This window comes from Eutrigla gurnardus (assembly GCF_963514095.1).
Source record: "Eutrigla gurnardus genome assembly, chromosome: 16".
Lineage (NCBI taxonomy): Eukaryota > Metazoa > Chordata > Actinopteri > Perciformes > Triglidae > Eutrigla > Eutrigla gurnardus.
This window is the reverse complement of record NC_139927.1, coordinates 21,169,327-21,191,266: the sequence shown is the minus strand read 5'-3', so window position 1 is coordinate 21,191,266 and position 21,940 is coordinate 21,169,327. Positions and strand designations below refer to the sequence as shown.

General features: G+C 42.4%; 2 protein-coding genes across 2 annotated transcripts in view; both read left to right on the top strand.

Moving 5' to 3' along the window:
* The window catches only part of LOC311027193 (26S proteasome regulatory subunit 4), a 125,208-nt gene that overhangs the window by 30,367 nt on the left and 72,901 nt on the right, over positions 1 to 21,940 (top strand). The window lies entirely within an intron of this gene.
* Positions 3,574 to 20,850, top strand: LOC311026964 (potassium channel subfamily K member 13-like). Its single transcript, XM_084030694.1, has 3 exons — positions 3,574 to 3,924; positions 7,237 to 8,024; positions 20,362 to 20,850. Exons 1-3 carry the CDS (start codon positions 3,588 to 3,590, stop codon positions 20,515 to 20,517), a joined length of 1,281 nt encoding a protein of 426 aa, XP_083886820.1. The 5' UTR covers positions 3,574 to 3,587; the 3' UTR covers positions 20,518 to 20,850.

The window sequence follows — 21,940 nt, the reverse complement described above, 5'->3', positions numbered from 1 at the left end:
TAGAAATCAGCTATTTGTTTGTGTCCATGTGTTTGTGTGCAAATCATTAGCACACTGGCCTAATGATGCTGCTTATGAACCAGGCCAAAATGAGGAGAAGTGCCCAATTACATAGAGGCTGATGACAAATGGCTGTGACCTTGGTAGGCTACACAGTGATGGTAGAGTCATTGTCCCCCCTAGTGAAGCTGCAGCAGTGTCATCACATTAACTAAGAAAAGAATCCCAGGATCATGCATTTCTAGATATTATACAAATTAAAAGAAGGTCTGCTAGTATGCTTGCAAAATGTCTGAACACACAGCTCATGAATAACCCTTATTTAAATACATCCCAATGTATTTCCATTGAAACAGATTTCATATCTACCAGAAAAAAACAACAGTAAATTAAAGTGATTAAATGCTTAAGCATCCTATAAATAATATATGCTAGCAAGTACTACTACTACAGATTGTGTTCTAGCTATACTTTAGCATAGGAATCACAGTGTAAAGATATAGATATGAAAACTCAAATAACAGTGTTCCCCAAAAGAAGATTTGAGAAGTGTATATTATTCAGAATATTACTCTTCATGTCATTAGAGTAATTATGTGTCTCTTATGACAGGATGTGTACTGAAGACTGAAGAGAAGGTATATAAGTGTCAGACTTTGCATGTAAAATATATCACTTTGAGAAAAAAAGATATGCATTTTGAGCCTGCCAAAAAGCGAGCAGGGTCTCAAGACCCTCCTGTCAAAGGCTGCGCCCCCCCTTTTGCCCTCCCTCCCCTCGAAATATTTATGGATTAAAAACTATAACAAATATAGACAAAATTAAGACACTGAGACATTAACAATCAATCATCTGAAGAAATATTGTTTATATCGTTCCTATGGTGATTGTTTTGTTTTTTTTTTCCCCTGTGTGTCTTGCGATTTGATTGGCTGGTTTGCACGCAGACGGCAGGCTGAATTTGACGTTCACGTTAGCGGTGGTTGATGCTAAGCGGCTAGTTATGTCGATTGTGTCAACAGAGCGAAAATGGACCGATTTGTGATAGCCAAAAAGCGAATAACAGTGGACGATGGTGGTGGTGATTTACGGACGCAGGACAGAGTGATGACGGACTTGGAGGATGAGGATGAAAGCGAGGATGACGAAGGGGCGGTAGTAGGTGAGGAGAACAGAGAAAGGAGGAGGAGGGGAGAGGAGAGGAGAGGAGAGGAGAGGAGAGAAAGACAGCATTGGAGAGCGAGTGAAGCAGAGTTTAGAGGACAAGAAGGGAGGAAGAGGAGAGGAAGACAGGAGTGGGGAGTGAGTGAGGAGGAGAAGAAGGGAGGAAGAGGAGAGGAAGACAGGAGTGGAGAGTGAGTGAGGAGGAGTTTAGAGGAGAGGAAGACAGGAGAGGAGAGTGAATGAGGAGGAGTTTAGAGGAGAGGAAGACAGGAGTGGAGAGTGAGGAGAAGGAGTTTAGAGGAGAGGAAGACAGGAGAGGAGAGTGAGTGAGGAGTAGTTAAGAGGAGAGGAAGACAGGAGTGGAGAGTGAATGAGGAGGAGTTTAGAGGAGAGGAAGACAGGAGTGGAGAGTGAGGAGGTGGAGTTTAGGGCCCTTTGGGCTCTGTGCAGTCCCCTCTTGTCGCCAACATTACTGATGATATTCTGGGCAGTTTAATCACTTTGTACTGTTTCAAGTCAGGATGCTTTCTATTGCTCAAATCCATAATTTGTTTTGTACCTAATTTAGGTTTAAAAAAGGGATTCCTTTTATAATAAAAGCATAATTACAACGCAACTTATTTACAAAACTTCACGGTCAATTAGACTGCTTCCACATACAGTTAAAACCATCGATGTACGTTCAATTCAAAATTAATTTCATTAAACAGGAACAATCACAGGTTACAGTCCAAGCTGATGATAGATACAAATACAAGCAAGTTACTGTGCTGTTAATAATGTAGTTAAATGTTTTTATTGATTATATTGCATTATAGAACTGTGTCCTCGGAGGGTCCATTTAAAAAAAAAAAATTCAAATGAATACTGATTGTATCAGTTGTATGTGCTGGAATCTCAAACTACTTCAACAATGCTTGAATATATTTGTTTAATTCAAAGTTACACACTCATTATTCTAATCAGTCGTCTTTCAGTCTTCTATTCCCACTGACTTTAAAAGATTGCAAAGCGATACTATAGTGATTTGATTGGGGCTTATGTATTATATTAAAGACATCTTAATAATTGGTGCAATGACATGTTTTTGATCTATTTGAAAGTAAGTAAAATAGTTAATTGCTCAAGCTAAAAAAAAAAAAAAAAGAGCTCAAGCCCTTAAAGGCAGAGTAGGGCATTTGGAAAAACCACAGAGGCTTTGACTTTGAACGCATGGCAGAATCAAAATAAGTTCCACCCCCTTTGTTCTATGAAGACTGTCTCCACATGTTCAAAGCCCTCCCCCAGAGCCCAAACATGCTTGAGATCAGCAGAGTGCCTTCAGGAAGACAGACAGGCAGGCCGTCCAATTGTTTTCTCATCCCGACTTTTGTGATTGGGTTTTTATAGTCCTGCCACGGCCACAGATTTTTTATTTATATATTTTTTTATGTCAGAGCATTTAATGTATTTGCATTTGCATTGCAATCAGTGTTACAATGATTTCGAGTAATATCACAAAAAGTGTTTATGAATAGAATCACTTACTCAACCTTTAACAGTAACCATTCATGTCATATAATAACGTTAAACAATCTGACGTTTATATCCAGACCACTTAGTAAAGTGTGGCCCTGCACTGTCCAGGGTCCTAAACTGGCCTCCGTGATCATGTTGTTAAATTCCCGGTTTTACAGGAATAACGCCTTTGTTGTCCCTGTGATCCTGAATAATTCATCTCCAACCATCGGTCCGTCGTGACATTTGCTCACATCGTCCCCTGGTAAGCACGCGGACAGGAGCACGAATCCCTCATCAGAGCTCGGAAAGGTCAAGTCTTATTGATCTCACTATGCAAATGCGCTCTATATTGTCAGAGCAACATCAAAAAGTTCGGCTGAGGTCGAACATTTTCAGGCCAGAAATCCGGTTCTTATTAAGGCTGTTGTAGCTGAAATAGGGAAATAGCTACTGTCATTGACAAGATGTAGCCTAATACAATAGACTTTGTTTAAAGTGATGAGTGGACAGAGGATGTAAATCCATCCGTATATTGGTGCTCAATCCGCGGTGCGTAAAACGTGCGCTCGGGGGTGGAGACTTTGGAGGGGCAGGACCAGAGAGCGAAACCGAACGACTCTCTGCGCCCACAGGTTGCTGCGCGTCTCACTCCTCCTCTCTGAGCATCTTAGCAACACAGACCTGAGACTGCAACCGGTGGAGATGGACTGAGCAGTCGTCGAGACATGGTCTGCTCATGAGCAAAATGCCAAATCCACAGCCATGGGACAACTCGATCCTAACCTGCCTGATCAACCATGTAATTGTGTTGCGCAGGACTTACCTGTCCTGATACCTTGTCACCGTTTCTTCCGAGGACTGTGCTTTCTATTGGAGACCATGCCACAGGTCTGCAGCGGCACCGCGGTGACAACGGCGACATAATGGCATGCAGGAGCGGTTGCTGCTGGGGCTCCGGTGCGATAAACGAGGATAACGCGAGGTTCCTGTTGCTGGCATTGTTCATCATCATCTATCTCTTTTGCGGAGCCGCGGTGTTTTCGGCGCTGGAGCAGCCGATGGAGCGCGAGGCGAAGGAGCGCTGGGCGCAGAGGCTGGAGCATTTCAGTCAGAAGTACAACCTGAGTAAGAAAGAGCTGAATAACTTCCTCCGAAACTACGAGGAGGCGAACGTGGCGGGAATCCGCGTGGACACGGTCAGACCCAGATGGGACTTCACTGGCGCGTTTTACTTCGTGGGAACTGTGGTGTCAACCATTGGTGAGATGGAGAGACAGGAGTTAAAAACAGTTTAAAATGCACTGTCATCGCTTTCTAAAAACATACATTTCAAAATCCAACATTTAACATTTCGTTGAGACGAGACTATGATCAAGTATGAACTTACTTTTCATGAGCCTAAAGGAAAAACGAAATTAAATGTAAAACTCCCCCCAGGATGTTAGAAGGCAGGTGATGTGATGGATGACTTGTCACTCCAGCATTAATAACTGCTTCATGTAGTTGTACTGGTAAGCATTGAGCCAGTATACACTAGCCCTGCAATGAGCACACATGAAGGAAATGAAGGCATAAAGTGTGTTGGAGGTAGTGGGGTTATGTAACCTTCAACATCTTCTGGTGCACTCGGATCACACCCATCCAGAACTCGGCCTTCATTTATTTATTTTTTTCATCACAAACAGACAGACAGGCAGACATATAAACACATGGCAAAGCCCTCAACACCTCCTGTAGTTCTTGCTTCAGTAGGTGATGACACCGCCACAATGACTCACACACAGACTCACTGGGTGAAAACAAACCCGTCTGTTTTTTAACCAAGTAAGTCTTTTCTTTTATAAGTTTATTTACTGTTAACAGATCTACTTCACGTTCTCTTTAAAGAAACATCATCTGTGCAATTTCTTTTAGTTGGGACTCGTGATTTCAGTCAGCTGGTTCGATCATACTAGACTGAGGAAAAAAGCAAATGTAGTGTGTGAAGATGTGTCTTTGACCAGCAGTTTTCCATTTGATTGGCTGTGTTGCTGACAGTCTGAGGCATCGGTGTCAGTATGTCAGACCGAGTAGAGACACAGAGCATCCCTCTAACAAATAGCTCCATCATATACAGTGAAAATCACACCATTGACCTGTCGTTGTTGATGCTTCTGCACAATGTTCTCAGTGTCTTCTGGTTCTACTTCATCACCTGGTATTAGTGCGAGTTGATTCATGGTGGTTGACAGTTTGACAGTCTTAGACTGTATTAAATTCTTTATTGAAGACATTGTGATTGATATGTCCTTAAAAACAGAGGTGATCACAATATTGATCCCAACATTCTCTCATAATTGAAAATGGAAATCAATCAAAGTGAAAATACATCTTTTCAAATCAAATGTATTCCTTTTACTTGCACCCTTCTGCACATTCCTGAGACCTCTGACAGAGTCATTAAGATAACCATTTTGCATCACAAAGTATTCATGTGTGTCAGAAGAGAAGATGCATCATTCTGTTTGACCTGAAATAAGGAAGACAGACAGCTTCAAATGATCATTGACTGCAAGGGCCAGTGGGGGTTATATGTAATGTACCCACTTATCTATAACTGTAACAAGACTGAATCTTATCTCTGATCTCATAAATGACAGAATCACAAGATATCATCATTGCTGGAACCTCCTGTAGAGATAATTCTGTAATACCACACTTATTAGTCTCTTGTCTGAACTCCACTATCAGAGAGATTTTCTATTATTTAATTCATGTCAACTCTCACTAATCTAAGCCAGTTATTTTCAAAGACTGGGTCTGGATCAGGCGGCAACCTGAGTCTGGTTGTATATCTTCTTAAATCCAGCATGATGTTCATTTAGTACATTATGGTCCATTTAGAGTCAAACAGACCAGAAAGCAGGAGATGCTTTAGGCGCGGGGCTACCTTGGGATTGACAGGTCACTGCCACGTTACTAATGCAGTTAGCTACTAAGATGACTTCAACACTTAGCTGTAAAGTTGACCTTGAATGTGTGAGCTTCACACCAGAATCCACATGGAGCCAGATCCAGTCAGGTTGCTCGGGGGGCCTCTTTGCTGCTTGTGTTCATTAGATCCACCTGTCGCTCCTCCACAGTACAAATATGGTCACTTCCTTCACTGGTTGCTAAAATTCGAAGATGGCTACAGCCAAGAGTGCTAAAATGTCACACTCCAGGCTTCAGGACCAGAGTCCACAAGCCAATGGGTGACGTTGCCATGACTATGTCCACTTCTCATATACAGTCCGTGATGTATCTCTTAAGTACCCTGTAGAGTTGAGAAGTGGGAGGAGGTGGTGGCTGTAGCTTCATATTTTACAGACAGATATGATATATGCTAATCATCACACCTCCTAATTAGACTAATTATTGCCTTAAATATTTTTCTTGGGTTACTGAGTTTGTATTTGGGTAGGAAATAGTCAGGACTGTGGAGCCCAACCGGGTCAACCCCCCTTTTAACACTGTTGTGTTGTCTAAAGAAGTAGTTCTTCTTTAGTTATACCTTCCGTCCAAATCCTCACATTCCCATTGATCTATATAAGCTTCCTCTTGCTCCAGGTCTCGGGTCCTCACCCAGGTCCTATCGAACTACTTATCCTAGATCTCGCTATATATCTCCTGAACTATATCTCATCAGCTATACTACAAATACCAACAATGTTCAGAACCTTTATGCCTGACACAGATGTCATACTGACAAACGGTTTTCTCTTTCTTACATGTACCGTGTATTTTAGTAAACAGGTTAAATGACTCATTAACATCCCATTTAACTGGGTTTATGAAACAATAAAGTAATAGGAACACATCCATAAAGCCCATCTCATTTGGCACCTTGCGAATAAATGTGAATGTGGAGGCAATCAAATCTCAGCGTATGTTTTTGCGATACAGTAATATGTGTAATATGCGATAGTGTAATATCCATTATAATTACAGCATGTGTTCAGATTTTCTACAATGTTATGCATATAATACATTTGTAAGGGAGAACAGACAGAGAGCGCTTCATTGAGCTTTTAGTGTTAAATGAGGTATGAAAAGGATGACTGAGATTGGTGCAGTCCATGGAAAAACCTCTCACTGTGATTCCATTTCATAAGAGATAAAGGAGAAGTCATACAGACGCCATCTCAGAGTGGAATATAGATAAATGTTACACAAACCGACACTTTGGGATTGATTGCTGTGATGTGCTTGGACTGAAAAGCACAAACTGAGTGACGAAGACACAGGGAGGAGAGTCCGTCACCAAAGGCAACCCAGTGGACCGAAGTAGTTTTGTGATTATTATTTTCCATTCAAAGAAGAGATCCGTAATTATGTATCTTGATTAATATGAGTATGTGAGTGTAGTCAAGTGTGTTTTTAAGTGATGGTCATGCTTTTATGTAAAAATAATGATATTTTTATTCAATTTTTTTTATCACAGACTTGCACTTGCAAAGGTCATGTCGCTCAACTTCTCTCCGTGTTCATCTTGTTGTACTAGCAGTACTACAATGTACATTTTGATTTAATTATGTTTTGTGTGTATCCCAGGGTTTGGGATGACCACTCCTGCCACCATTGGAGGAAAAGTCTTCCTGATGTTCTACGGCCTGCTCGGCTGCGCGGCCACCATCCTCTTCTTCAACCTCTTTCTGGAGCGTGTCATCACCGTCATCGCCGTCGTCCTCAAGTCCTTCCACGAACGACGGCATAACAAAGCTGCGCTCCCAGCAGACGGCCGCCGAGTCTCTGGGGGCAACAGAGCAGGCGGAGCTGAGGAACGTGCCGGTGGGAAGGGAGAGGATCTGGCTGGCTGGAAGCCTTCAGTCTACTGTGTCATGCTCATTCTTGGAGCGGCAGCCATTGTGGTGTCCTGCTGTGCCTCGCTCATGTATTCGGCAGCTGAGGGCTGGGGCTACCTGGACTCGCTCTACTTCTGCTTTGTGGCCTTCAGCACCATCGGCTTTGGAGACATGGTGAGCAGCCAGCGGGTCGTCTACGAGGGCCACGCCACGGCCGTGTATCGGCTAGGCAACTTTTTCTTCATCCTGACGGGCGTCTGCTGTATCTACTCCCTCTTCAATGTCATCTCCATCGTCATCAAGCAGGTCCTCAACTGGCTACTCAGCAGGTTGGAGGCCCCCTGCCGCTGCTGTTTCCCCAGGAGAGGTCACCACCCTCACCGGCGCCCCCGACGGAACGTGGTGGCCCCGGGCCGCCTGCGTGACCGCAGGGATGCCTCCATCGAGACGGACGCCATCAACGAAAGTGAGACTGACACCGGGCGCAGGATGTCCGGCGAGATGATCTCCATGAGGGACTTCCTGGTAGCCAACAAGGTGAGAGTTTCAGGGCTGTGTGTCTGTCTAATATAATCACACATGTTAGTACGATATTATCAAGTCATTTAGTTATCAGTTATGAGTAGCAGATAGTCAGAAAGTGTTTCCCTGTAGTCATTAACTCCTAAGTCACCTGCTCTCCGTCATCCCTTGTCTGAAGTTGATTTTTGAATACTCTATTGCAGCTTTCCTGTCTGACATGCAGAAACTCCTTGTGAGCCTGTGCATCCTTGCTATTATTTTCTGTGTTCTAGGCTTAATTCATATTATATGTCAAATTAAGCTGAATACCAATGGCCTTATTCTATTGCTATCAGCCGCTCAACAGCCCTCGAAGCCACTCAGAGGTGTCAATTGAGCGAACATTACCATAATGTTACTCCACTTTCCAGACGGCATGAGCAGCGTGAGCTGTTGAATGTCAAAACCCTGCTCACTCACCACAGGATTTCTCCAAACTCTCCCAATTTTCACAGCAATGTACCCAAGTGCACCACTTTAAATCACTAGCCTACATATGGTGGGTAAATAATAAGCTATCCCAGCAAAATATTTGAGAAAACAATTTCAATGTTAGAAGTTAGAAACCATAAAAGAAAGGCTAACAGTATTAGCTTCTATAACAAAAAGGTCCAGCCAAAATTACAATCCTGGCACCATCCTGGTTTAAACAGTTCTTTTGAAGCCATTTGTATGGAAATTATCATTTCTAGATAAAGAACAATTTGTTATTGAAATAATTTAAGTTATATTATATTTTCTAGAATTAAGAAATCCTGTGTTGCATTTGTTATGTTGAAATTAGAATACAATAGTTGACCAGTGATAAATATGAGTGATAAAATAATAAAATAATTTGATTGGCTGTTAGATTTGGTATAAATGTGAAGAAACCCGTGAAGCAGCCAGAAGCCACTGGACCTCAGAGCAATATTAGTCTTTTTACCTACACTTAATTTCAGTTAATTTATCCAGAAAAGGAAAGATCCTAAGTTTTTTTTACACTATGGGCCCTAGTTTCGTAGACCAGGCGCAGTCAGCTTTCAGCGCACCTGCGCCGCGCCGACGGGGTGTGTCCGCCTGGACTTTGCAAGTTTCGTGCACCGCGCAGGCTCGCGCAGGCTCGCGCAGGCTCGCGCAGGCTCGCGCAGGCTCGCGCAGGCTCGCGCAGGCTCGCGCAGGCTCGCGCAGGCTCGCGCAGGCACACCTCCCGTCTCGCCCACCGGCGCAAGTGGGAAAGAGGGAGGAGAAGAAGGCGTGAGTGGGAAACGAGGAGGAGACGAGGCGTGGACTGGGATTAATACAGCCGATTCAGATCTTCACCAATCAAATGAGCTCCTCTCCTCTCCTTTAATGCGTTAGGGGAGGTTCAGTGCAAGATCCGTCACTTGACAACCCGATGACAGAAGCAGCGCCGCTGCTCCCATCACGCGCTGTGCGCGCGTATCATAATAATAACAATGCCCATATTATAAAAAACAGGAGAGAGAGAGGGAGATGTTTTGGTCCGAGAGGCTGAGTTTCCGTTACGCGTGCCATCCGCCTTTGATCTGACGTCAGATGTGACGGGACAATCTATATAGATATAAATTCACGTGTTGATTCAATTAGTTGCATTAAATAGTGTTTGTTGAGATTATTTATTGCATTTAAATGTGCCTTGAACTGTGGAAACCTGCCTGTGAGGTCTTGGTGACGTGTGCGCACTGTGCGCCGGTGAGCCAAACTGCCACTCCACCAGCTGTAATCCACCTTGCACCAAGAGTAGACCAGGTTGGAGCTGGCGGGCTTTCGGCGCGGCTTTTTGTTACGAAAATTCCGCTGTGCCAAGCTGAATCTATGACGCCTCCTCCTGCTGCGCCGCCACACCCATCTTGGCGCAGACGATCCAACAAAATTGCCAAACTGACCGTGCGCAAGGCTGCGCTGATCGAAACTTACATTGTGCCAGCTCCGCCACCCTGCGCCACCCTGCACTGCGCCACAAAACTAGGGCTCTGAAACTGAGCTTGCTGCTTCAGATGCTAAATTGAAAGTGTATGAAGAATTTGAAGATGCTCATGAGTCTATGGATGATTTCTAGGGATGGGTAAAAATATCGAATCAGCAATGCATTGAGATTCTTTCCCCCACAATTCAATATCGATTCAGCAATCTTCTGAATCGATTCAAGCCCCTGGCCAGTGGGGGCGCTGTGACCAACACCCTCGTGTGATTCGCACTGTACGGACGCACTAGACCAAACCATAACAATATGGCGACCGGAGTGAGTAGCAGCAGTAGTGTTAAGCCAGCGCCTTCAAACCTGAAAGCAGACGTGTGGATTCATTTTGTATTCCCATGTAATGTAAACCTGGAACACAGGAAAGAGATAAAAGTAAGGTGTTGTGCAAACTTTGCCAGGTGGTTCTTAAATACTGTAGCAACACGACAAACCTGCGGAATCACCTGAGCCGACACCATGCAGACGTTCTGCAGCAACCCAAAACAAACGCAACTCGACAGATCCCTTATGTGCAAACTGGCGCTAGTTTGTAACCAGTGACTAAGGCAACTGGTTCTTATGTGTTATTGTTTAAGGATGTCATGTGAGCTCAGAAGAAAGAAATGCTGTACATGATTTAAGTATAAATACATTACATTTAATACAGCACTGTCATATAAATATATATATTTTACTTTTGTATACCATACTGAATACAATTATTGTGCTGATGTTATATTTTCAGTTTGTTTTTTTGACCAAAATGCTATGAGTTATTTATTTAGTTTCCAAGCGGAAAGAAATACATAATTTAAGTTACATGCACTTTAGTTCAGTGTTAATACAGCGTGTTTAATACTTTTGTATGCACCATGTACTAGTATTATTGAGCTGATGTTTTATTACTCAAAATGTAATGAGTTATTTTACAATTTCCAAGAGGAAAGAAACGCACAATTTAAATTTACATGCACTGTAGTTCAGTGTTTAAGCAGTGTCGTGTTTTATCATGCTATGAGTTATACCACAGCTGTTCATAAGGCATGAAACTAAATAAATTATTTGAAAAAATGATCTGGTACCTTTACTTGTGTATTTCTACTTGATACTGAATCGATATCAAAGCATTTCAATCAATTTTGAATCGATATCGAATCGAATCGTGACCCAACGAATCGAAATCGAATCGTGAGATTCTTAACAATACCCAGCCCTAATGATTTCCTTGAGCAACAGTCAAGACACAGAGATGAACTCCTGACACGTAGACAAAAAAAAAAGGATGTCGGTGTTGGCGATTATGTGAGTCATGGAGCTGTTAAGCCTTCTCTTAACTTCAATCCAAAGCCAGTCCTTCAAGATAGTGTTTCAGAAAGAAGAAAACAATCTTTGAGGTTTGATGCTGGAAGCAGCACGCCACGTCTTGATCATCATGATCGCGCCGATTCCTCTACTGATAGCCTGTATGAATTGCTACAGCGTCAAAACGAAGTTTAAGATGCTCATCACACAACAGAGTTTGTCTCAGCTGCCTCACAGAGACATACCCACCTTTAAAGGAGATCCTCTGACTTACAGATCTTTCATAAGGGCATTTGAGCATGCTATCGACGGTAAGACAGACAGCCATCAAGATCGGTTGTACTACCTCGAACAGTTCACGAGTGGAAAGCCACTTGAAAGTCCAGAGTCGCTCCCCTCAAACAGATCACAATCCCGAGAATGGAGTTGATGGCAGCGACGGTCGCAGTCAAGATTGATCAGATGCTGAGAGAAGACTTTGAAGTCCCTCTGATTGAGTCGGACTTCTGGTCAGATAGTACAACAGTACTAAAGTACATTGAAAACGATGCCCTTCGTTTCAAAACTTTTGTGGCAAACCGAGTCTCTTTCATCAGAGAGTGACAATATCTTCTCAGTGGAGGTATGTCAACTCCTCGCAAAACCCAGCTGATCAGGCTTCAAGAGGTTTGAAGATTCAGAACTTCATGGAGGGTAAGGGGCCTAGTTTTCTGCCAAGTGAGAGTGAGTGGCCAGACAAACCTGAACAGTGTACTTACTTGACAGAAGATATTGAGGTGAAGACGTCTGCTGCAGTGTCATGCACAAATCCAAACGAGTGCACAGATCCAATGAACCAGCTTGTAGAATATTACTCCAGTTGGCATAAGTTAAAAAAGGCAACAGCTTGGATTTTGCGCTTGAGAGAAATGTTGCAATACCTGAGCAAGAAGAGAAGAGAGTGTGAGCAGAACATACGGCAGACTGAAAATGATCCAGAGAAATGCAGACCCATGGTTGAACAGCAGATGGTGACCTGCAAGAAGAACCTAGAAAAAAGACAAATACTTACCGTTGAAAATCTATCCAAAGCTGAAATGGAGCTGGTTAAGTACAGTCAGAGACAAACTTACAACGAAGAGATACAAGCCTTACAGCCCGGAGGCTCTCATGTGAAAAGGAACAGTCCTATTTTCAAACTGGACCCGTACTTTCAAGATGGTGTGTTGAGAGTAGGAGGGCATCTGAACAGATCAGCGATGCCTGAGGAGGCCAAGCATCCTACCATTCTGCATAAACAGCACAGAATAGCCCGCCTCATTCTCCACCACATCCACCAAGAGGCCGGACACGGAGGCAGAAATCATGTCTTAGCCACATTACAACAACGGTATTGGATACCAAGAGCCAATGCAGCAGCAAGAAAAGTGATTTCAGAGTGCAATCTCTGCAGAAGACTGCGTGCAAAGGTTGGGGGTGTCGATTACACGGGTGTCGATTACTTCGGACCCTTTGAGGTCAGAAGAGGACGTGCAAAGGTGAAGCGTTATGGAGTACTCTTCACATGCCTTACTGTCAGAGCAGTGCATATAGAAGTAGCCCATTCTCTTGACACTGATTCCTGTATTCATGCCATAAAGCGTTTCCAAGCCAGAAGAGGACAAGTGTCAATCATTCGTTCCGACAATGGCACAAAATGTCGGCGCTGAACGAGAACTGCGTGAGGCATTAGCAGAGCTGAACCAATCTCGTATCAACGAAGCCATGATGAAAAAAGGTGTGCAATGGATTTTCAACCCACCGGCTGCGTCCCACCACGGCGGCATCTGGGAACGTCAAATCCGCACAGTGAGAAAAAGTGCTGAGCTCTGTTGTGAAGCAACAGTTGTTAGACGATGAACAATTACAGACTCTCCTATGCGAGGTTGAAAGCATCATCAATGGAAGACCTTTAACCACAAACACAGATAACCCCAATGACCTTGAGCTGCCAATCACCTGCTCGTATTGAAAACACAGACCAGCTTCCCACCTGGCGTGTTTGCTAAGGATGATATCTACGCCCGCCAGAGTTGGAAACAAATCCAATACATGGCGGATCTGTTCTGGCGAAGGTGGACTGATGAATACCTACCACTTCTGCAAGAACACCAGAAATGGCTCGGCTTGAAGAGAAGTTTCAAGGTTGGAGATGTCATCCTCGTTGCAGATTCGTCACTTCCAAGAAACTCCTGGATGTTGGGCCGAATCACCAGTGATGCCTGACTCCAAAGGTGTTGTCCGAAGTGCTGAAGTTTGGACGAAGAGCAGCATCTTTCAAAGACCCATAACTAAACTTTGTTTATTGCAGGGAGAAGACTGAAGAAGAGAAAGACTTTAATAGACTAGAAGTAGTTACCTGAGTGGACTGAATGTTGAGTAGAATAGAAATACCTGTTTGAATGACCTGTGAAAAAGATGGTAATACTTACCTGTTACACTTACCTTTCTACCTACCTGTGAAGAGAAGAAGATTCTAGCTAAAAGGAAATTTTGAGAAAATGTTGAAGGTGTGAGTGTAATGTCTCCAATTGAAGTTGAGGTTTTTAATTGATATGCTAAGGCCTAGTCAATTAGGGGCCGGGATATGTTGAAGCCATTTGTATGAAAATTATAATTTCTAGATAAAGAACCATTTGTTATTGAAATAATTTAAGTTATATTATATTTTCTAGAATTAAGAAATCCTGAGTTGCATTTGTTATATTGAAATTAGAATACAATAGTTGACCAGTGATAAATATGAGTGATAAAATAACATAATTTGATTGGCTGTTAGATTTGGTATAAATGTGAAGAAACCCGTGAAGCAGCCTGAAGCCACTGGACTAGTTTCACCTCTCACGTAAGTGCGAAGTGCAACGTCACACAACTGGTGCCCTATTGGCTGACAACCACAGGCAACCCCGGGGGGTCCCCGCCAGCAGCCGTGAACTATATAAACCAGCGCCACCTTAAGAACACTCTCTTGCTCTTACTCTGGCGTCTCTTCCTACAACCAACGCAACACCACGTTGCAACGGGAGGCGACCCCTCCTGCAGCGCACCGCTGCAACAAGAGGAACCAAGCCGGTTCCTGCCTTCCAGCTACCAGCTCCTGTCTGAAGTAAGCTGACTAAATCGCCATGCTGCGATTATATTGCCGCCCCCGGGAGAAAGAAACACGAACGGTTTTCTTTATTCGAGTTTGATCAACGAGAGGAAACACGCTCCGCTCTCGTCTGGACTAAGCCGACTCATCACGACCCCCGCTGACGCCGGGACACCCGAACTACCACCACCGCGTTACGAAACGCCGTCATCGCCAGGACGGACTCGCAGCTCACGCAACGACACCAGTAAGAGGCTATTTGTCTGGGCAGAAGCAGAGATTCGATAGTGTAGGACATGCTTGTAATTCTTGTTAATGTGTTTTAAGTTCTGATCGCGGACCGCCGAGTCCGTTGGTTATGTGCTGCTGTATTTGAATGCTGATTGTGTACCCACGCCGCTGGGTTGATTTCTGTAACAGTGTTTTCGACTAACCTCAGCCATATTCGCGAGTTCAGTAAGCGTCTACTATCAGTTAAAAGACCGGTCTTGCGGAATAAACGCCAGTTCATTCACGCGCCCGTGTGATAGTAAACACGCCTCCTGAGCCTTAGAATATTGCGTGCGCATTCTTCCCCTCTCTTTGTTTGTGTCCCGCTAACACACACACATTCGCCGCCCCGCTCATATCCTCCGCCAGCTGTTTCCGGCTCCGGACGCTAAGGACATAGCTCCACCTCTCCCTCTCTCTCTCTCCCTCTCGCGCTACTCCATCTGACGTCAGTGGCTCCGCCCCTGAACTCTGTGAGGAATAGCTCCATCTGGTGGTTGCGACCGGCCATATCTCTCTCTCTCTCGCTCTCTCTACACACACACACACACACACACACACGTGTGTTTCCCCCCTCTGTTTAGCTTAGTTTTGTGTGTTAGGTAGTTAGGTAATAAGGCTTTGTTAATTGCATTGTTATTGATTGTGATCATTATTACTGATTTTAATAAATCTTATTATGTTATAACTAGCGGCCTCTTGTGCTTGTTGTGTATATGTCACTGGATAACAGCAGGTTGTGAAGGCGAGTGCTTGAATTTCACGCCTTTTTAATTGTTAGATTGTTTCTATGCTTCTATGCCAATGATCACGATCCTTGGCACGTGAGTATAAAACCTTTATATTGAGACTGAATACAGTTTTAGGTTATCTTTTCCCTGATCCCAGGGTGGTGCCCCATTTATTCATGATTATATCATGATAATATATTAAATATAATTATTAATATCGATAATCATATTGACATTAATAATTAGCTGTTGGTAATCAAATCTGCTCCTGCTACTACCCCAACAATGGGAAGCATCCAAAGCCTTCACCAGAGGTGAAATAATCAGCTTCACAAGCTCAAACTCTTAAGAAGGCCAAACAAAAGCTGAAACTACTGAAATCAAAAATTCAAACTGTACTTTAAGAGTCCTTGTCCCAAGCTACATCAACGTTTGCTGCTATTAAGAGCTCAATACAATGAAATCTCAGCTTCAAAAGCTACAGCTAACTTATTGAAACTTAAACAATCCGTTTTTGATCAAGGGGAGAAATCAGGTAAAATTCTGGCTTGGCGTATAAAACAATACAAATTAGAAAGATCAATCACTGTATTAAAAAATTATAGAGGGGAAACAATCTCTGACCCTTTTGCAATAAATGACTCTTTTAAGGTCTATTATGAAAGGTTATACAGTTCTGAACTAAACCCAGGCGAACTAGACCCAAACCTTTTCTCTTTTCTTAACAATATAACTATTCCCAAAATAGAAGAAGAGGAAACTTTGACACTGGGGGCTAACCTGACTCTGGAAGAAATCTCAGAGGCAATAATGAATATGAAATCTGGAAAGGCTGCAGGGCCAGATGGTCTGCCTATCAATATTTATAAAAAGTTTGCATCCAAATTAAAGCTACCCCTTTTGGAAATGTTTTCTGAATCTGCTCAAAAGGGGATAGTCCCACCCACTCTAAGAGGGGCCCTAATCACACTTATTCCCAAACCTGGAAAATTGAATGATAAGTGCGAAAACTTGCGGCCGATTAGCCTTTTAAATTCAGATTTAAAGATACTTTATAATAATATGATAATTTTGGCAAAGAGACTGGAGCGCCTTTTGCCAGATATTATCAAGGAAGATCAAAACGGGTTCATGGTTGGGCGTCAGGGTTTCCATAATGTTAGAAGAGTAAATATTTTGCACGAGCAAAGGGGGTCATCAGATACAGCTTTCCTGTCATTAGATGCTGAGAAGGCTTTTGATAGGGTAGAATGGCCCTATTTGCTTGAGATTCTTGGTCTCTTTGGTTTGGGAGAGGGATTCTGTAACTGGGTCAAGCTCCTATATAATAATCCATATGCAGAAATAATTACCAATAATGTTATCTCAAAACCAATAGAGATTGGAAGAGGCTGTAGACAACCCTATCCCCCCTTTTATTTATCATTGCAATTGAGCCATTCGCTATTGCTATAAGAGACCAAGCTATGATCAAGGGTATAGAAATAGAAGGGCTCAACCATCGAGTAGCTCTTCCTCCATAATCCTCCATAATGCTTTTGAACTCAGAAGAAAGGGCGAATCCACCTAAATACACCTGCCATTTTAGAAATGTGAATCATTTTACCTAGGAATTCAAATTGTTCCGAAATTGGAAGATGTGGTCAACTATAATTATAGTCCAATTATGATTGACATATCCAAATCAGTGGAGAGATGGTCGAGCCTCCAAATCTCACTGATTGGTAGAATAAATATATTAAAAATGAACGTTCTCCCTAAGGTTCTGTATTTGTTTCAGAATATCCCCTTGCCACCTCCATCAGACTTTTTCTTTAAAATAAAAAAATTGTTTAACCATTTTTTTTGGAATAACAAGCGTCCCAGACTTCGCCTATCCCTTTTATACTTGCCCTTTGACGCAGGAGGGCTGCAATGCCCTAATATGGTTTGGTATTATTGGGCAGCCCAACTAAGAACCATAATGTTCTATTATGCTGCAGAAAAGCCCCCCACTTTGAGAAGTATTGAGTCTCTCCCACTCAGGCTTCCACTTCTCATGCATATCTACTCTGATAATATAATAAACTCAAAAAGATTACGCTTCATCCTATAGTTAAAAACATGATTTATATCTTGCATGTCACTCGAAGATATTTGAAGGAAAAATCTCCCCTCTCCATTTTTAGCCCAATTTGGGGCAATCATTATGTCGGTGGTTTCAAAATATGGGCAGATTTGGGGTTGGGATTGGTGAAGGATGCTTTCGGGGGGGATGGAAAACTTTTAAGTTTTGAACAACTAATATCTAAATTTAATAACCCCCGAAAGCATATTTTTTCAAATACTTGCAGCTTAGGAGTTTTATCAGGTCTTATCAAAATGATTTTACACAAATTCCCCCGTTGTCCACAGTAGATAAAATCCTAACTAAAAACCCCTCTGGTAGAGGGATGATATCTGAATTGTATAAATTGATGGTGAAATCTTCTCCTGATTCCTCTGCTGCTAAGCTTAATGCATGGAGATCTGACTTACAGGAGGAATTAACATTGGAACAATGGAGTAAAGCATGTAAGTTAGCCCAAACACAGATGGGTAACACACGTCTTAAAATGCTACAATTTAATTGGCTAATGAGAGTGTACATTACACCAGAAAAACTTAACAAATTTAATATGCAGATTCCTGACCTCTGTAATAGATGTGGAGAAGATAAGGGCACATTGTTCCACTGTATATGGTCATATCCAAGAATAAAGGATATTTGGGAAGAGGTTAGAGTAATAATACAGGAGATTTTATCAATTAGATTGGTGATGGAACCTAGGTTTTTCCTACTGGGCCTATAGGACATTACATAAATCGCTTTGAAAAAATCTTCATAAATATGGGAATACTACAAGCAAAGAGAGTGATAGCTCTAACGTGGAAAATTATTGGCAAACCAAGTATTACGCAATGGTTCAAAGAAGTGTCTTTATGTTTACCAGAAAATTACATACACTCTAAAAGATAAACAAGAAATATTTCAGAAAATATGGGGGTGCTACATCCAGTATATTAAGAATAAAGATCTGTCTGACTTACTGTGTGAAACAGGGACAACATAATTATACCCTGTACAGGACCACAATCATATGCTGCAACCTGAAGATTACTTTGTAACACCTGTAAGAACTCTCATGGACTCAAGTGCTTTTATTGAATCTACATAGTGTTTGTAAATTGTCTGAATATGTATGTCTGTGTATTTTGTATGTCTATGTAAAACTTTAATAAATATATTGTTGAAAAAAAAATAAAGAAACATGTTGTAGACTACTAATCCATTATGTTGATGAATGGACGGACGGATGGATGGCTTTTATGGCACCGAGCTCCTTCCCCTCGAATTCGTACCCAAGGACACTTGACATTATGGGAGGAGCAACACAAATAATCTTGGTGGCCTTGGTGAATAGAAGCGTTGTGGGTGCTGTTTCTATGACCAGGGTGGGGGCGATGCAGATGTCTGTGGGGAGGGAGTTCCAGAGGCACAATTATGTAACATCTTTATGCAATTATTACTAATAATATTGACTGTGTGATCATTACTTACTTACATTATCATTATTTAAGAATAAAGATGATGGAAAGAGAGGTTAAACTTACTCCACATCGGAATATCTCCTTCATATCTCTTGCGTTTCACATGGCCACATTTGGGGAGGACCACATGAAAACATCAACATTCAAACTGAGGTACAAATATGTTTATTTCCCATGTTTCTAAAAGGACTATTGGGTACACTTTCATTATGCAGTGAAACTGGGTTAGAGTGTGTTCATAGCATTGATGTGAATAAACTTTTGCACTGCAAAACTAAGTGTTTACCAGAGGGAGCTCAAGTTCAATTGGCATTTTGCTAAAAGGAAACACAATAAAATAGCAACAATTTGGCTCAGACAGACTGTCAGTCGCTACTCTGGGTCAACCTGTCCAAATTTATTGGAAATGATTATTGTGAAGGTGTTGCAAATTCATATCGCTGCCAGTAGGAATAGTTTTGATGCAAAACATTCAAGTATTTTTGATTTATGTGTTGTTAAGCATCACAATCACAGCGTTTAAAGCCCTTTTTTCAACAACCACATCAACAGTTGTGTGGCTGGAGTGAGGCCCAGCTTTGAGCTAAATGCTAACATCAGCATGCTAATATGCCAGCATGTTTGTGCCAAGCAGGTCTATTTTCTACAAGTTCACCATCGTTGTTTAGCGTGTTAGCACCATAACAATATGCTAAAATATTGCTAACTAATTAGCACAAAACCCAAAGTACATCTCAGGCTGATGGGAATGTCATAATATTTGGTCATAAACCAAAGTGCTGGACAAATTAAAATTTTGATATGATGATGATGATCAGCACGAGGGTCTTTCATGGCAATCCAATATTTGTTGAGACATTTCACTTAAAATGAACAACTTCAATGTTAAAGTGGTGTTCAACTTTGTCTGTCTGTAAAGACGTTATGGAAATCTATCCAAGTGGTGAACCCTTAGATCGTTAGTGTGGCTAAAAATGCACATAGGCTAATTGTGTAAACAAGCTCAATTCCATTTGATCTAATTTTGACTAAACTCACGTAAAACAGCATTACACATCAGCCATGTACATCCTCGACACGTTGCTGTGTAGAGTTAAAAATGAAACACAGAGGAGGTGTGGGAGAATAAATATCTGGTTTCAGTCAGTTCTCTATTGTTCAGTATTTTTCGTCTTTGTTCAAACACCAAAGGAGAGGAAAAACACCATCTGGTAGCCTCATATCACACCTGTGAAATCACATGTGTTTGCCACCAACATATTATATTTATAATTGTTCAGGCTTCACAGGCTGCACGTACCGCTTCTAAGCAAAGTCAGCAAATATTTCCTCATCTGCTGATTTCTTTGTCTCTTTCCCTTTCTGCAGGTGAATCTCGCTATTATGCAGAAGCAGCTTTCAGAGATGGCTATCGGCCACCCACGCCAGTCCAGCTCCAGTTCACGCCAGAATGGATTCTCAGGTGGGGTGGGCGCACTTGGCATCATGAACAACCGGCTGGCAGAGACGAGCGTGGACAGATAGGGGTGAAGACCTGATTCCTTTCTCAAAAGGCCGACAGGATGAGACGAGTAAAGACAACTTGACGCTGAGGACTGCCTTCCTGAAAAACAAAGGACTTGAGCGGTGTACAAGACTGAATTTATGAGTAATTAATCTTTTCCATCCATCGACAGGCACACTGACCCCAAGCAGCAACCATCTCAGCCCACTTTCCTGTGAGACGTGGTTACATGAATGATGCATGATGGTTCACTGGAGTCTCACATCTGGACGAGGCTCAGAGTGGTGGAATGTTTCCCCCATGAGGAATTCAGTTTCCATGACGATAAAAAAAAGCCTGACTAGAGCCTTAAAAACATGATGCACTACATGTTACTTCACACCTAACGCAACTTCCACTCATCTCTCGTACTGTCTGACATAAAAATAGCTTCAAACAATGAGTTTTTGGTTTTGTTTCTAGTTATTGCAATTAGTGAATGTATCAATATATCAATGGTTATATTTGTCGTGACTGACAAATGTTTAACAGCTGTATTATTGGCTCAGCTTTCATTTATATGCATCCTCCCAGTTCAGCGTCCAACCTTTGGAGGATGTGTCCTTCACATTCCACATTGGCCCTTTGAAAACCGCAAAAGGCATAATGAGGCGGTCTGGTCTACAGAGGATTTCCTGTTTGCATCACCTTTGTCTCTATCACTGGGCAACCAGCTGCGGTTGAAAGAGCTCGCATCGTATTTTATTCATTTTATTTTATATTATGATGGAGGATACGCTTCATGCTATATTTTAGCCTGAGAGAGTGTATTCTGATGCATCTCCCGCTGATAATCCGCTCTGCAACGCCATGTTGATTTTGCCATGTTGACACAACCCTTGAAAAGAACCTCATTACAAGACAGTCTCGAGCTGAATGGGTGGTGTTCAGAGTCTGAGATGAAACGTGTTATGTTTACTTTCCTGTACATTAACCAAATGCAAATCCATCTTCGCAAAATGTCGTTGTTCAGGCCTTTAGGTGCTTGGTATTGATATAAAAGTCCCCCCGGGGCTTATTATTTGATTTTAACACAGCAGTGTTGGCTTTCTGTTTTCCTGTAGTCTTGATTCAACATGCAGTACACAAAAATGAGAAAAGACGGAGACTGTTCTTAATGTGCCTGAGGCGGGATTGACTTCTGACACCTGCAAGCATCCAAGTGGGAGGGCGACTCGTTGACACTAATGCTTGATTTAATGAGATGCTGGTTGTATAATTACAGGGTGAGAATCCTCCGGGCATTCCCCTCTGACGTCACGAGCTGAGCTTTGGTAGATCTGATATGAGTGCGTCTGATTTCCAGAGAGCAGAGAGACGACCTCCTCATGGCTCGTCTTGATAAACTGACAACCTAGCAAACCTGTGCAGAAAGAATTTGCTACCACATTTTGTAGAGGGTCA